This window comes from Leguminivora glycinivorella, chromosome 22 (assembly GCF_023078275.1).
Source record: "Leguminivora glycinivorella isolate SPB_JAAS2020 chromosome 22, LegGlyc_1.1, whole genome shotgun sequence".
NCBI classification, from domain to species: Eukaryota; Metazoa; Arthropoda; class Insecta; order Lepidoptera; family Tortricidae; genus Leguminivora; species Leguminivora glycinivorella.
In genome coordinates this window covers 12528384-12545987 of record NC_062992.1, presented here as the reverse complement: position 1 = coordinate 12545987, position 17604 = coordinate 12528384, and the positions used below count along the sequence as shown (strand labels likewise).

General features: G+C 37.8%; 1 protein-coding gene across 3 annotated transcripts in view; it reads left to right on the top strand.

Annotated features, from left to right (window-relative positions):
* The first annotated feature begins 339 nt into the window (after positions 1-339).
* The window catches only part of LOC125238045 (protein lev-9), a 235475-nt gene continuing 218210 nt past the window's right edge, over positions 340-17604 (top strand). For all 3 annotated transcript variants that reach the window (XM_048145334.1, XM_048145333.1, XM_048145332.1), the window contains exon 1: positions 340-437. In XM_048145334.1, the coding sequence (XP_048001291.1) occupies positions 395-437 (43 nt within the window). In that variant the 5' untranslated portion in view covers positions 340-394. The remainder of the gene's footprint in view (positions 438-17604) is intronic.

Sequence of the window (17604 nt, the reverse complement as noted above, 5' to 3'; positions counted from 1 at the left end):
TAAAAACGACGTGTGGTGTTATAAGTTGGACGTGTTTGTCTCTGTGTGTGTATGTCTGTGGCATCGTAGCTCCTGAACGTATGGACCGATTTAGATAATTTTTTGCTTGAAAGCTGATTAAGTTCGGAGTTCTCAGCCGTGTTTCATAAAAATCGGTCCATTAAGTCAGGGGTTTTTTTTCAAAATTATTTTTTTTGGTTAGGTAATTTACAGATGTTCTTAATTCTAATATTCCCATAGGGATGCTACGTGGTCCAGATTACACTGGTTACAGAGCGTGAATAAGTTAAACTTCGCGAACGTTCATCCCTCCTCAGACAGGCGGGGGCGAGTTGCGAGCTCAGACCGCGATCCGCGCGCGACCCGGCCGCCCGCCATGTACTAGTGTCCCGAAATGGTGAAATTACTGCTTATCCTGCTTGCCCTGCTCGTCGTTGGTAAGTACCACTTTTGACAGTCATTATCACCACACGATGTATACTCTCGTTTTTTAAATTAGGTGATAGAAACGGGAAATGATCTTGAGCTATCTTTTTGGCAGTGTGATATTATGGTAATATATTTTGTGATACCTGTTCTGTTATATGGTGTTTTCATTAAGATATAATTTGCTGTATATTGTGTATGTTTATGATGCTGTATAGTCTCGTTTTTTATTTGTATATGATTAGGTGACAAATGATTTTGAAGTATAATTTTGGCACTGTAATATTGTGGTAATATATTTTGTGATACCTGTTCTGTTATATGGTGTTTTCATTATATAATTTGCTGTATATTATGTATGTTTATGATGCGGAGTCTCGTTATTTATATATGATTAGGTGATAAATGATCTTGAAGTATAATTTTGGCACTGTAATATTATATGGTAATATATTTTGTTGGACCTATTCTGTGATATGGTGTTTTCGTATAATTTACTATATTTATTTAGGTATTATTATGTTGTATGGTTTTTTGATCAATTATAAGTTGACAGAATCTACAAATGATATAAATATATGAAAGTGAAATATTGTGGTAATATATTTTGTAGAGTACCTGTTCTGATTTATTGTAAGGTTTTCATTATAGGTATAATTTGCTGTCAAAGTAGGTATTATTGTGTTGTATAGGTAGTCTGGTTTTTTGAAGAATTATGAGTACGTGACCGTGACCGTGTATGACCGTGTGGTGACGGGTTAAGAATTTCACCACCCCCTTTCTTCCCGTGGGTGTCGTAGAAGGCGACTGTGGGATATGGGTTAAATTGTGGCGTGGGCGAGAGGCTGGCAACCTGTCACTGCAATGTCACAATTTCGTTTTCTGTCAACGCCTTATTTGCCAAGAGTGGCACTGAAACTTGAGTAGTTTCATGTGCTCTGCCTACCCCCTCATGGGATACAGGCGTGATTGTATGATTGATGATGTATGAGTAGGTTTAAATAATCTACATATAATCTATTAGTATCATAAAAATATATGGGAGTGTAATCTTATGTTAATATATTTTATAGGTTACCTGTTTCTATTGTTATATAATATATCGTCACTACTTTTAAAAAATCTCGTATCTCACGCTGTTCCTCAAAGTTAAAACGCAGTAAGTCTATATGCATTCCATACATACTTACTTACTACAATTTTCTTTTCATTGACAGACGAAGATACAAGTTTTTTAGGGTTCCGTAGTCAACTAGGAACCCTTATAGTTTCGCCATGTCTGTCTGTCCGTCTGTCCGTCTGTCCGTCCGCGGATAATCTCAGAGACCGTTAGCACTAGAAAGCTGAAATTTGGTACCAATATGTATATCAATTACGTCGACAAAGTGGTAAAATAAAAAAGTGAAAAAAAATGTTTTGTTAGGGTACCCCCCCTACATGTAAAGTGGGGACTGATTTTTTTTTTCATTCCAACCCCAACGTGTGATATATTGTTGGATAGGTATTTAAAAATGAATAACGGTTTACTAAAATCGTTCTTTGATAATATTAATATTTTCGGAAATAATCGCTCTTAAAGGAAAAAAAAGTCTGTCCCCCCCCCCTTTAACTTTTGAACCATATGTTTAAAAAATATGAAAAAAATCACAAAAGTAGAACTTTATAAAGACTTATTTTGAACTTGATAGATTCAGTAATTTTTGAAAAAAATAGGGAAAACTACGGAACCCTACACTGAGCGTGGCCCGACACGCTCTTGGCCGGTTTTTTTTGTAAGTAGTGACGCTATATGTCAAGTGTCATCGCGTTGGCGGGGAATTTTTTAGACCACGTGTCTGCTTTATGAAGTTGACAACGACAAATTGACAGTTTTCAGCCATTCGATTTTTTTACCTTTGACGTACTTGCAAAGGAGATTTTGAACTTTTTCAACTACACCGCTGGTCGTGTTACAATAAATTTCCATAAATTTAAAGTTCTAAATGGGAATGAAATGAGGAGGCACACTCAAAGGTGACAGATGGCGCCACCAAATTAGTCCATACGTGAGAGCGAGAAGATGACATGTTTTTTTCTCTTTCTCACATATGCATGACTGTGATTTCTGGATGCACTTACTGATTCTTTATCCACTTTTGCCATGTTCGATTATATTATTCTGTTAGGCGATTTTAATATTAATGTTTTGAACGAACGTGAGCCCAATACAAGGAAACTAACCAACTTTTTAAACTATATGCACTTATCACAATATGTAACTGAGCCGACGCACTTTACAGAACACAGTGAAACTCTCATTGATGTTATCTGCTGCAACAAGTCTATATCAAATGTGTCCGTTAATTACATCCCTGACCTCAGCAGTCATGCTTTTATTACCTGCCAACTAAATGTTAAAAAAGTTAAGCCACCTTCAAAAATGTTTTTATACAGACCTATTAAAAATATTGACCTAGATAAGTTTAATAAATGGTGAAGGGCAGCGTCGACGAGATGGTGGCTCAGTTTAATTATTGCTTGACGAATGTGTTTGATACATATGCTCCTTTACAAAAAGTATATATTAAGGAAAATAGTTACCCTTGGATCACTTCTAATATAAGGGAGATGATGCGCCTACGAGACCTAGCTCACACTAAATATCACCGCACGAAATTGGACTTCCATAAAAAATATTACAAAGATTTGAAAAGCCTAGTAAATATTTCACTCCATTATGAACAATCAGCTTATTTCCAGTACCATGTAAATAAAAACCTTAATAACCCTACAAAACTTTGGAAAAATATCAAACACAACTTAGTAGACTTCAAATCACAACACACTGAATTACCGACCCATCTCAATGATCCTGATTGTATAAACTCCTATTTCCTTAACATACCTGGCAATAATAACTTTGATTTACCATATATAATTTCTCTCGAATCTAATCGCCATGGTCCACATGAGTTTAACTTAAACCCTGTAGATGAAACAACAGTTGCAAAAATTATCAAATCATTAAAAACGAACGCTACTGGGGTAGATGGCATATCTCTGGACATGGTAATTCTGACCCTCCCAAGAACTTTATCGACAATCACAAAAATCGTAAATAAATCTATAGAAACAAATGTCTTTCCGCAGCTGTGGAAAGTTGCGTCTGTTAAGCCTATCCCTAAAATACTTCATCCATCCGATTACAAGGACCTGAGACCAATAAGCATACTACCTCTCCTTTCTAAAGTACTAGAAAAGGCCGTATGTATGCAGTTAACTGAATTTCTTGAATGCTGCCAAATATTACCAGAAAGACAGTCAGGTTTCAGAAAAGGTCACAGTACCTCTACAGCTCTGTTGGATGTAGTTGATGAAATCCTAACTGCACAAGACGAAGGCAAGGGATCAATATTGGCACTACTAGATTTCTCTCGTGCCTTCGATAGTATAAACACGTCCGTTCTTCTGTCTAAATTAGTTTATTATGGTTTTAGTAACAGTACCATAAACTGGTTTGCGAGTTATTTATCGAACCGATCACAGTTTGTTGAAGTGCGCGGCGTTGACGGTTCTAGTGTATCATCTGAATTACTCCCAGTGTCCAGAGGAGTTCCACAAGGCTCCATTCTCGGTCCTGTGTTATACAGCCTCTACAGTTCAGATATTGTAAAAAACATACGTCATTGCAAATTTCATGTATATGCCGATGATATTCAAATCTTTATATCTTTTAAACCAGAAGACACTAAAGAGGCAGTCGATAAATTAAACGAAGACTTGCATCGTATTGCTAGCTGGTCAAAAATGAACAGTTTGGTGCTTAATCCTACAAAATCCAAGTTTCTGGTGTTAGGTTCAAGAAAACAAGTGAACAGAATCAACGCTTTAAACCCGAGCGTGAACATTACAGGTCAGAAGGTAGACATGGTCTCAGAAGCCCGTAACTTAGGCATCCTTATGGACAGTTCCTTGCACTTTGAAAACCATGTCGTTGAAACGGTCAGAAATTGCTTCTACAGGTTAACAGTTCTTTACAGGGTGCGAAATTATTTAAGTGTAGACATGCGTGTGAAGCTTTGCGATACTCTAATTCTGTCTAAACTTAATTACGCGGATACGGTATATGGGAACTGTTTACTATCTCGTACAAAAAGAATCGTTCAACGACTGCAAAATGCGTGTGCTCGCTTTTGCTTCCCAATACCACCTCGGACACACATAAGCCCATACCTGAGTAGTAACAAACTGTTAAACATGAGTAATCGACGCATGTTACATTTCGCCTCGCTCCTTTTTGGTATCTGTGTCAGTAAAAAGCCGGTGTATTTATTTGAGAAATTGACCGTCCATCACCACATAAGACATGCTCCCAGACTGCTCTGCCCAAGGCACAGAACTGCTGCATTTCGTGGCAGCTTTCGTTACGCTGCCACGAAGTGCTGGAATAATCTTCCACCTCCAATCCGACAGAGCATTACTATAGGTTCTTTCAAATTGCGACTAAAAGCGTACCTAATGGACCAACAATGTTCTGCTGCCTGAAACATTATTTAGTTTGAGCTAGATTTATTTATTTCATTAAAAATATATATTTCCGATCTTCCTTTCCGTATGTCGTCTTTGTTACTTTTATATGCCTTTTTAGTGGTTCTGCTACTGTATATTTAGATATGTATGTGTGTATATATAATATAAATTTAACGTATTTAATTGACACTATCTATATTCACGATGTCCGCAACCAGTATGCTGTCCCGCATACCTCGCTGGCTCCGCAGAAAACCAGCGCCGTTGACACGCCTGTCGTGTCAGCTGCATTGCTGAGTGGAGACCATTTCGGCCTCTCATTTCTACTTCTACTGTTTTGTTTTAAGTCTTTGTATTTCTATTTCTGATGTTTGTAGTGATGTATTGGCTGAATAAATGAATTCTATTCTATTCTATTCTGATTTACTTAGCACACTTTTACACTTGCACAGGCGCCGCCTGGTGGGATAAAATGTCAGTGTGCCTCCTCATTAAAGTATCGGTACTATTGGTTGCCGATATCGTAAAAAGTAAAAAATGAAATGCACTAGCAGACACCAGATTTCTTAATTTCGACACTATAGAGAGTAGATATTTTTTTTTATTTTTTTTTATAGAGTAGTTATGATATGGATGTATATACCATCATCCCCCTTGCGTTATCCCGTCATTTGCCGCGGCTCATGGGAGCCTGGGGTCCGCTGTGACAACTAATCCCAAGATTTGGCGTAGGCACTAGTTTTACGAAAGCTACTGCCATCTGACCTTCCAACCCAAAGGGTGACTAGGCCTTATTGGAATTAGTCCGGTTTCCTCACGATGTTTTCCTTCACCGAAAATCGACTGGCAAATATCAAATGACATTTCGCACATAAGTTCCGAAAAACTCATTGATACGAGCCGAGGTTCGAACCCGCGACCTCCGGATATGATATGCATGTAGATAAAATGCATTAAAGTATTCCAATTTCTTTTCAGTTTGGCCTGAAAACCCAATCAGAGTTTTAGACTTCTCGAAGATCATTTACATAATATCTCGGGTGAACTAGATTCAGTTTTCAGTAGAAAACTTTACACTTTATTGTTACTAATGTATTAGTTTGAAGGAAAGTTCTGGTACCGTCGTTAGTATAGTTTCCTTGGAACCCATCTATATTTGAGCAATTCCCGTTAAGTTTGTACATTTGGATCACGTCTCCGATTTTGATAAAAATTGGTAGGCTGATAGAGTCCATGATGCTGAGCAAGATCCACTAGGTTTCCCAAAATGTCCTATGTAGTTTGTATGAAACCTTCCTTTTTTGTTACCAGATTTCTATACATTTTCGGTAACAAAAAAGGAAAGTTTCATACAATCAACCTAGGACATTTTGGGAAACCTAGTGGATCTTGCTCAGCATCATGGACTCTATCAGCCTACCAATTTTTATCAAAATCGGAGACGTGATCTAAATGTACAAACTTAACGGGAATTGCTCATTTTAGTACCGTTGCAACTAATGTGCTTTATGATAACTATAGTAGTAACTGAAATAGACGCCTTATGTGGCTTCCAAAATATCCGTGCGCTTCATGTAATAAGGATATTTTTATCAGGATTTCTACAACAATATCAAAATCAAAAAATCTAAATAATTCATGAAATAAAACTATGGAAACGGATTAAATCGCGTATAATGAATTTACAATTCATCCCGACGTTTCGAACACTTCACAGCATTCATGGTCAACGGGTGACTATAGCGGTAACCGAAGACAATATTAATCAAAATAATTATTCAGGAAATATGCCACTGGGGCACTTTTGGACGTCATATATATATGTACATATTTAGAAAAGATTTAAAATTGAATTGAAATTACAATTGATAATACTAATTCCAAGTTCTAACTAAAGTATAACTCTACTACAATTAATTAGAGACCTCAAATGTCGAATTACAACTAAAAACTACACTTAATATAAAAAGTACAAATACAAAAAAAAGTCTAAAATTACTTTAGAGGTGCAAATGTGTCGCTTAACTTCAAACTTTGGCAAATCCATTCTGCTATAAGGTTGATTATTTTCCAGAATGATATATATTTTATACCTACATAATAAACCTTAAAGCAGAATGGATCCACCAGAGTATATAAGAGTAAATTAAGAAATGCCTTCTTTTTGGTCGCAAAATATCTTCCACAATCTTATTTTTAGAGCCATGAGCGTGTCAGATATTTCAGCCTTCTGGGGGGCTACCATGAAGTGCTAAAGCCGTTCAGTTTAGGTTGAGAGAGAGGGACGGAGCTATGGAACTGCTATAGCTTCGTCCCTTTCTCTCAACCTAAACTGAACGGCTTTAGCACTTCATGGTAACCCCCCTGTTCATGCGATGCTATTGCCAGTAACTGTATTTTGAGCATAAGTTCCTTTCTTTAATGGAATAAATCAATTAATATCATCTGAAAATGGAAACAGGATGTCATGTATTAAAGAAAAAACGACGGATACCACCAGTGGCCAAGACCGGATTTGAACCGGCATCTTTAGCAATCCGGGCCAACGCCATGAACTCCTAGGCCATCCCGTCACAGCGGAAGCCGTCGTAGTTTGACTACTTAAAAAACAAATCAAATTGTTAAATAGTTATTTGTTTTACAAGGGGGCAAAGTAGTTGTTTAACCGCACGTGCCAATATTGATACCCGAGCAAGCGAAAGATCCCAATATTGAACCGCGAGCGTAGCGAGTGGTTCAAAAAGTGGAATCTTGAGCGTTGCGAGGGTATCAAGGTACGAAGGTTAAACAAACTTTGACACCGTGTGAAACACAACATTTTTCACCACACTAACACGAACAAAATACTGACTATAATAATACATTAAAATAAATCAAATCCATCAATTTATTCAATATTTATGATTCAAAAGTCATCATTTATAGGTAAATTCTAGCGGCCAGATTAAGACATCGAGTTAAAATTTGTATGAAATTACTTTGCCCTTTGTGGATAAAATGCAATTTTGCTATCTGTTTTCGAATAGCAAAGAAAGCTTTTACCAGTTGGTGCGGTGAAAAATAATTAGATTTTTCCCATAGTTTCGCCTTTGCGACAAAGTCTCGAGATTATTTTTATTTGTTAGTTTTTGCTGTTGTTGATTGACAAACAATTAAAAAACAGGAACACCAATAAAATCAATATTCTTAAATTATCTCCTGACCTCCTGACCCCAAATCTGAGCATTTCGGGAATTCCACAAGAATTTTTGCATAATTCCTTGAGATTGGACCAAAAAGAGCGAGCCTAATATACAAAATATTTTATCTAGTCAATTATATCTAGACACCTACATCCCTACTTACTGTATATATCGGGGGTTACGGTAAAACTGGGGGTCAAAAGAGGGGGGTAGAGGATTGGAATAATACGCCTTATTAGCATTACAAGGTTGATATATAGCTAAGATTAAAGAGGTTTTAAGTACAGTGAAGTCCGCTTAAGGTTTCGATGGGACCAACTTTAAATGACATTTGAAGCGAGATAACGTGTAAAAGTAAAACGAGATGACTTGTTGGCATTGTTGGAAACAAGTGTCAAGAATAATAGGCTACTAGACTCGTATCGAATTTAGCACTTCAAGTTATTGTTTTCTGTAGTATTTGACTTGAGAAATCAATATTTATAGCTTGCGGGGATTAAAAGTGCGTGATGACTGCGTATTTTTAACCGTCGCCTCATATCTCTCAAGAAGGACGGTTATCAAGTCGTCTGTATGTTTTTATTTTTTTTTATTTTTTTTAATGTTTGTTCCTCGATATCTCCGTCGTTACTGGACCGATTTTGAATTTTTTTTTTGATTGGATGTATATGCATACAGATTGGTCCCATTTTTCTCAGAACCCAGTTCTGATGATGGGATCCTGGAGAAATCGAGGGAACTCCTCGAATCTGAAAGGCATACATATGGTGATTTTTGTGTTTTTAAAGGAACAGCATGCATTTAGGTACGGAACAGTGACATTTGGTGCAGTGGAACTGCTGATGATGGCCAGAACGGAACTCTTCAAATCTGAACGGCACGCTTATAGTGACTTTGCTATTTTTATAAGAACAGCGTGCACTTTCGTCCAGAACAGTGACATTTGGTGCAGTGGAACTGCTGATGATGGCCAGAACCAAACTCCTCAAATCTGAACGACACGCTTATAGTGACTTTGCCATTTTTATAAGAACAGCATGCGCTTACGTCTAGAACAGTGACATTTGGTACAGTGGAACTGCTGATGATGGTCAGAACCGAACTCCTCAAATCTGAACGGCACGCTTATAGTGACTTCGGTATTTTTATAAGAACAGCATGCACTTACGTCCAGAACAGTGACATTTGGTGCAGTGGAACTGCTGATGATAGTCAGAACCGAACTCCTCAAATCTGAACGGTACACTCATAGTGACTTTGGTATTTTGTAAGAAAAGCATGCATTTAAGTTCAGAACAGTGACATTTATTTATAAGCATATTGAGTTTTCAAGTCAAAGTTTGTCAAGCTTCGATTTCTTATAATATAATCGGATTCATGAGGAATTGAGAAAACTCCGCAAACCTAACGTTATACGTATATTCATTTGTGTTGTCATCTAATAATTAAAGCATTAAAAGCAGTTTTAAAAAATACTTACACATTTCTACATAATCCAACATTCGCAAGTAGCTTTCACCAGAACCCGAAAGGCGACGGTTTTTTTTTCTGAAAAATTATTAATTAATGATGTGTGTATGTTTTTTTTTAATTATGGATCCGAAAACGGTGTTGGCCATTGGAGTGACGTCACATAATTCAAATCAACTATGGTAATTAGAGGTACTAATCTAATCTCCGTAGAAGCAACCTCTATTGTATTTAGTCCTTGCTCAGCTGTGACAGTGTCAAATATTTTTTTCTAAATATACTGACGTCATGTCATAGACATTCTATAGATTAATATGGCTGATGTTGTTTTTGCATGATCAGTGATCACGTAAAAGTAAACTTTAAATAATTGTTAAGTGTGTAAAGGCTATTGTCTACTAATATAAATTACGCCTTCTTGCAAACTAAGTATCATTGTATAATTGTTATTTACGGAGTGAAGACATGTGGGTGGTATCAGTTAACAACTTTGTCAAAGCCTACATATTTGAAATCGGGGGCATTTGCTCAATCATTGTATTGTATGTTCTAATTGATATACTAACCTGAGCATAGATAATAATATAGTTTAAAATTGATGTTTTCTGTCCTGTGTAGTAGATGTAAAATGTTAAGTATATAAAAATATATATTTTCTTTGTACTTGCATATGTCTAATTCATTATTTAATTAGTACGATCATAACATGCCATGTTTTAAAAGAACATATATTAATTGTGATTTTCTCCCGATTTCCGATTGTAGGCTATAGTACTGACTCCTTGTAACAGTTACTATTTTGCATTTTGTTAAATATTTACAGTCGTGTTAATCGAATAAATTTTTAAAAAATCAAACCGATTGGGTTTTATTATTATGTTAAAATTGCAGATTACTTGAAATGTGGATAGTGTTGACAGAACAACCCAGCCAAACAAAAAAGTTACAAAGGTTTGAAATCTTTATTAACTAAGTACGAGGTGATTTTTTTATACATGTGTGTTTAGTACAAATTTTGTCTTCGAAATGTTCGAATAACCAGTTCTAACAATAATTTATATTAGTAGACAATATCTAATCCGAAAAAATCTGAAGTCTCGGACTTGCGTTTGCGTCTTATGGCATAATAAATAATAATAATAAATAAATAAATATTATAGGACATTCTTACACAGATTCAACAACAACATTCTTCAACAGATGGCACCACATTGTCGCTTAAAAACGCTCTCACAAGTTAAACGAGCAAATTGTTCAAATGGCAAGCGCTAAGCTGCAATGAGGTTTTTTTTTTATCAGAAAACGTCACAAATAACGAAGACAAAATTTATACACACCACTTTGAAATACTCTAAATGGGCCATGTTTTTCAAAGTTGTCCCCCCCACTTTTTTTGGATTTGGAAATTTTTATGTGGTTTCCACTCAGAATCGCGAGCTCTGTCAATTCTAATAGGAGACAAAAAGTGTCCCAAGGTTTTTTTTCCTATTCCGTTACCATTTTTTCATACGTTTTGTAGGGCGGTAACGGAATGGAAGGTTCGAAAAAATGTATGGAAATCTCGGGACATTTTTTTTCTCCTATCAGGGTCGAAAGACCTCGCGATTCTGAGTATTAATCGCGGAAAAAATACCCATGTTACAAAAAAAGTGGGGTAGACAACTTTGAAAAAAACCGGCCAAGAGAGTTTCGGACCACGCTCAGTGTAGGGTTCCGTAGTTTTACGTATATACCCTAACAAAACATTTTTCCACTTTTTAGGGTTCCGTAGTCAACTAGGAACCCTTATAGTTTCGCCATGTCTGTCTGTCCGTCCGTCCGTCCGTCCGTCCGTCCGTCCGTCCGTCCGTCCGTCCGTCCGTCCGTCCGTCCGCGGATAATCTCAGTAACCGTTAGCACTAGAAAGCTGAAATTTGGTACCAATATGTATATCAATCACGCCAACAAAGTGCAAAAATAAAAAATGGAAAAAAATGTTTTATTAGGGTACCCCCCCTACATGTAAAGTGGGGGTGGATATTTTTTTTCATTCCAACCCCAACGTGTGATATATTGTTGGATAGGTATTTAAAAATGAAGAAGGGTTTACTAAGATCGTTTTTTAATAATATCAATATTTTCGGAAATAATCGCTTCTAAAGGAAAAAAAAGTGCGTCCCCCCCCCTCTAACTTTTGAACCCTATGTTCAAAAAATATGAAAAAAATCACAATAGTAGATTTTTATAAAAACTTTCTAGGAAAATTATTTTGAACTTGATAGGTTCAGTAGTTTTTGAGAAAAATACGGAAAACTACGGAACCCTACACTGAGCGTGGCCCGACACGCTCTTGGCCGGTTTTTATTTTACCACTTTGTCGGCGTGATAGATATGCAGCATATTGGTACCAAATTTCAGCTTTCTAGTGCTAACGGTCACTGAGATTATCCGCGGACGGACGGACAGGCAGACATGGCGAAACTATAAGGGTTCCTAGTTGACTACGGAATCCCAAATACTTACTCTAATAAAGTGTGCTTGCATAAACACGGCATATGTCGAGATAAGCTGCTAGCAGAAGGCACTGGTCCCACCAAAATCCAGTAAGCGATGAGCTAGAAACGAACAAAAGATACTTGCTCCCGTGTAAAGAAAAGAGACGCGATGATAGCGCGAGCGAGTAAAGCCCCCCCCCATTCACAGTACGATGTACGATTCATCGTTTCGATCGATCGGTCGGAGAGATATCTTGGCGATCGGTCGCATCAAAAGTGCTGGCTATAAACGAAGCGATCGTTTGCGATCGAACGAAACGGAATAGTCAGTAGGTAAGTGGGCCATTTTTTTCAAAGTTGTCCACCCCGCTTTTTTTTGGTTTTGGAAATTTTTATATGGTTTCCACTCAGAATCGCGAGCTCTTTCATCTTATAGGAGAAAAAAAACCTTGAGACACGGTTTTTTTCCCATTCTGTTACCATTTTTTCATACATTTTGTATGGCGGTAACGGAATGGAAGGTTCGAAAAAATTTATGGAAATCTTGGGACATTTTTTTTCTCCTATCAGGGTCGAAAGACCTCGCGATTCTGAGTATGAATCGCGTAAAAAATACCCATGTTACAAAAAAAGTGGGGTGGACAACTTTAAAAAAAAATGGCCCAAATACTTACTCTAATAAAGTGTGCTTGCATAAACACGGCATATGTCGAGAGAAGCTGCTAGCAGAAGGCACTGGTCTCACCAAAATCAAGTAAGCGATGAGCTAGAAACGAACAAAAGATACTCGCTCCCGTGTAAAGAAAAGAGACGCGATGATAGCGCGAGCGAGTAAAGCCCCATTCACGGTACGATGTACGATTCATCGTTCCTATCGATTGGATAGATATCGTGGCGATCGGTCGCATCAAAAGTGCCGACCATAAACGAAGCGATCGTTTGCGATCGAACGAAACGGAATAATAAAGTCAGTAGGTAAGTGGGCCATTTTTTTTCAAAGTTGTCCACCCCGCTTTTTTTTGTTTTTGGAAATTTTTATGTGGTTTCCACTCAGAATCGCGAGCTCTTTCATCTTATAGGAGAAAAAAAACCTTGAGACACGGTTTTTTTCCCATTCTGTTACCATTTTTTCATACATTTTGTATGGCGGTAACGGAATGGAAGGTTCGAAAAAATGTATGGAAATCTTGGGACATTTTTTTTCTCCTATCAGGGTCGAAAGACCTCGCGATTCTGAGTATGAATCGCGTAAAAAATACCCATGTTACAAAAAAAGTGGGGTGGACAACTTTTAAAAAAAAAATGGCCCAAATACTTACTCTAATAAAGTGTGCTTGCATAAACACGGCATATGTCGAGATAAGCTGCTAGCAGAAGGCACTGGTCCCACCAGAATCGAGTAAGCGATGAGCTAGAAACGAACAAAAGATACTCGCTCCCGTGTAAATAAAAGAGACGCGATGATAGCGCGAGCGAGTAAAGCCCCATTCACGGTACGATGTACGATTCATCGTTTCTATCGATTGGATAGATATCGTGGCGATCGGTCGCATCAAAAGTGCCGACCATAAACGAAGCGATCGTTTGCGATCGAACGAAACGGAATAATAAAGTCAGTAGGTAAGTGGGCCATTTTTTTTTCAAAGTTGTCCACCCCGCTTTTTTTTTGTTTTTGGAAATTTTTATGTGGTTTCCACTCAGAATCGCGAGCTCTTTCAATTCTTATAGGAAAAAAAAGTGTCTCAAGGTTTTTTTCCTATTCCGTTACCATTTTTTCATACGTTTTGTATGGCGGTAACGGAATGGAAGGTTCGAAAAAATATATGGAAATCTTGGGACATTTTTTTTCTCTTATCAGGATCGAAAGGCCTCGCGTTAAAAATTAGGCTTGTGTCGTTCACGAACTATGAACTGTTAGGAATAAAATCCCATCAATGACCGAAATGAACTGAATCTTTCCGTGCTCTGAGAATCGGTCTTTGCTCATTTAGTTCAGTATAGGATCGGCGAGCGCGAGCGGTTTGGACCGAGAACGAGTGTGTGACTGCGCCGACCGAGAGCGAGCTATTTAGCAAAGCGACACAAAAACGTCAAGTTTTCATATTAAGATTCGGTTACTTACAACCTTTCGGCCCGGAATTGTTATTATCTGTGGAATATTCGTATAATTTTGACACTAGTCGATCCCATTCGTTCTGATCTTTCCTACCGTAGTGGTCGCTGGTCTGACTGAACTAAATGAGCAAAGACCTAAAAGAGCGAACTAGTTCGTGGGAGCGATTGATCGAGATCGGAGCGCTCCGATCAATGAATGAAACGGCACAAGCCTAGCTTAGCGCGAGCGAGTAAAGCCCCATTTACGGTACTGACTTTATTATTCTGTTTTTTCAATCGCAAACGATCGCTTCGTTTATGGCCAGCACTTTTGACACAGAATATATAATAGTACCTTTTGATACGACCGATCGCCACGATATCTGTCCGATCGATCGAAACGATGAATCGCACATGGTACCGTGAATGGGGGCTTTACTCGCTCGCGCTATCATCGCGTCTCTTTTATTTACACGGGAGCGACTATCTTTTGTTCTTTTCTATCGACCATAGCTCATCGCTTGCACGCTTCTGGTGGGACCAGCGCCTAATATGTGTGCATAAAAATATTCGTGCCACATTTTCGCTTAAACGCTAAAGCTTATTTTTTTATGGTTTCATGTTTAAAAGCTTCTCGTTACCGTTTTGCGTTTAGTTTATCTTATATTTTAGTTTAAAAGGCATATTTTTCTTGCAAATATAAATAAGATACAGTCGCCATCAAATATATCGGAGCGCTCAAGGTATATATAAATATCTGAAGACCCCTTTTACTTATTTTCTCTTACTTCAACACTTCGTATAGTCAATACGCTTGTCCTCCTAGCCACAGAGTCACACACAAAAAAGGGTTTCCACTTAATATCCGTCTTTATACCCGGGTACTGGCTTTTGTTCAAAAAACACTTAAAAAATACATATACGTACCTAAATCAATATGCAATACATATAATTAAATTAAAACTTATTTATTTAAAAAAAAAAAACTTATGATTAAAGATTTTTAAATTTAATTTGATATATCAAATTTTTCGTTGTCATTTTCTTTATTTGTGAATATGTGTACCTATGGACTAAAGTTGCCTGAAATAAATGATAATAATAATAGTCTCGACCAACATCTTAAGAGACTCTCGCTAGGTGGCTGGATCAAGGGCCAGATGCAGAAGGCGGTGATCTTGGACACGGCGCGGATAGTCCGACGGTTCGTCTCTCTGCAGCCCTAACCACCAGCAGCTTGGGCCCTGCCCCGCTGCTGGCAGCACCCTTATTTTACTTTTATACTCATATTGTAAAAAACCTAGCCTAAGAGAAGAGATAAATAAATGTACATATCATAATAATTTACAATTTTCCGTCAAACTGTAAACAACCACTAATATTGGGTTGGTAAGAAAGTAATGAGCGAATCATAACCAATATTGTAATTTTTATTTAATTTATTATTTTAATCATTTATCAAAAATATAACGGCCTTCGTTATCTACTACTTGTCTCCATCGTTCTGGTAAAGAATGAATAGCATCGGCGAAGAAGTTCTTAGGTTTAGATTCAAAAAACTCAGCTATGTACTGTCGTAGATGGGCTTGATCATCGAACTTTTTTTCATTCAAGGCATTGCTTAGCGATCTGAACAATGCGTAATCCGTAGGTGCCAAGTCTGAAGAGTACGGTGGATGAGGTATCACTTTCCAACCTAGCTCCAATAGCTTTAGCCGAGTCACTTTTGCAATGTGTGGGCGAGCATTGTCGTGTAAGAAAAAAACTTTAGCATGCTGTGGACGATTCTGACAGATTTTTTGGATTAAATTTTCAAGCTGATTACAGTATACTGATGCGGTAACAGTCATTCCACTTGGTAGGAGTTCCCAGTGAATAATACCATGAATATCCCACCAAACGGACAGCATAACTTTTTTCGGGTGAGGCTCTGTTTTTGGTGCCTCTATTCCTTTTTCGTTTGGAGCTAGCCACTGACGTTTGCGTGTGTGATTTATATATAAGACCCATTTATCATCTCCAGTGATAACATGGTCCAACCAGTTGAATGTGCGGCGAAAAGACAGAAGTTGTATGCAGATATCGGCACGGCGGTTTAGTTGATCTCTATCAATTTCGTACGGTATCCAAACACTGTATTTGTAGTTTTTTCCCAACTCGTGTAAATGTGTTTCTATGGTGACATGAGAGCAGCCTAACTCGGTAGCAAGAGTACGACTCGTTAGCCTCGGATCTCCTTCAATTAAGGTTTTTAATTTGGCTACATCAATCTTCACCGGTCGACCAGACTTAGGTTGATCTGATAATGAAAAGTCGCCACTACGAAACCGCTGGAACCATCGTTTCGCCGTGGCCTCAGACACAACTTCAGGAGCAACACGCTGACATATATTACGCACTGCTTCGGCGGCTGAATGACCAGACTGAAATTCATATAGTAAGCAATGCCTTACATGCACTTTTAATTCGTCCATTTTCTTCCTTATATTAGCTCGGCGACAGCTAGTGAATGACTGACGAGAAACTGTGCGACTCGCCCTTTATATACTTTCGACCATAGAAGATTCTAGAACTCTCTCAAAAATTTTATGTGGAATTCAATCGATCGCTCATTACTTTCTTACCAACCCAATATAATATTAGTCCTCTAACTCATCTAAAAGAGATTGTTCCACTTAACACCATCTCATCTTATTATAGCCGGATCACACCCGGGTATAAATTTTAATAACGTAAAAAAAAACTCAACCTATGTATATCCAATACTACCTCTAAAAGAGGTTGTTCCGCTTAACACCTTCCCAACTTACCCGGTTATACCCGGATATTTATTAATACATTACAATTATACAAATGGGCCTAAATCTATGTATACCCACCTATCTGCCGATACCAGCGGCCCATTTCTCGAAGCGACAAGTTATAATTTACAAGTGGTTGTCAATGTTTAATATGGCAAGTTGGAAAGAGACTTCCACTTGTAACTTTCAGTTTTGAAAAATGGGCCCCAGTTCGCGTTTTGTACATGAAGTGTTTTTATGCAATAAAGTTTAAATAAATAAATATCCAATACCACTATTTCCCAACTTACCCGGTTATACCCGGGTCTTTATTAAAGTGACTTATAAAGCTATTACCGGTTATCTCTCAGGAACATCGCGAAATTCCCGAATAACCCATCCCTGGTTGGATAGATAAGGAGTTTGTAAAGGATTATTGCCTAGCCAATGCTACAATTGCTTAAGCGTATCGTAGCTAGCTCTCTCTATCGCTCTTATGTAGGCGCGACAGAGACAGACTGCGTTTCGATTCGATCGCCACATAGCGTCTACAATTGTCACCGGCTAGGCCGGTTGTGTTTATCATAGTTCCTAGTTTAATACACTTCACAAACCCTTGTTATAAACATTTAAAGTCTAATTTCGCTCGGAGGAAGTGCACGAATCAAT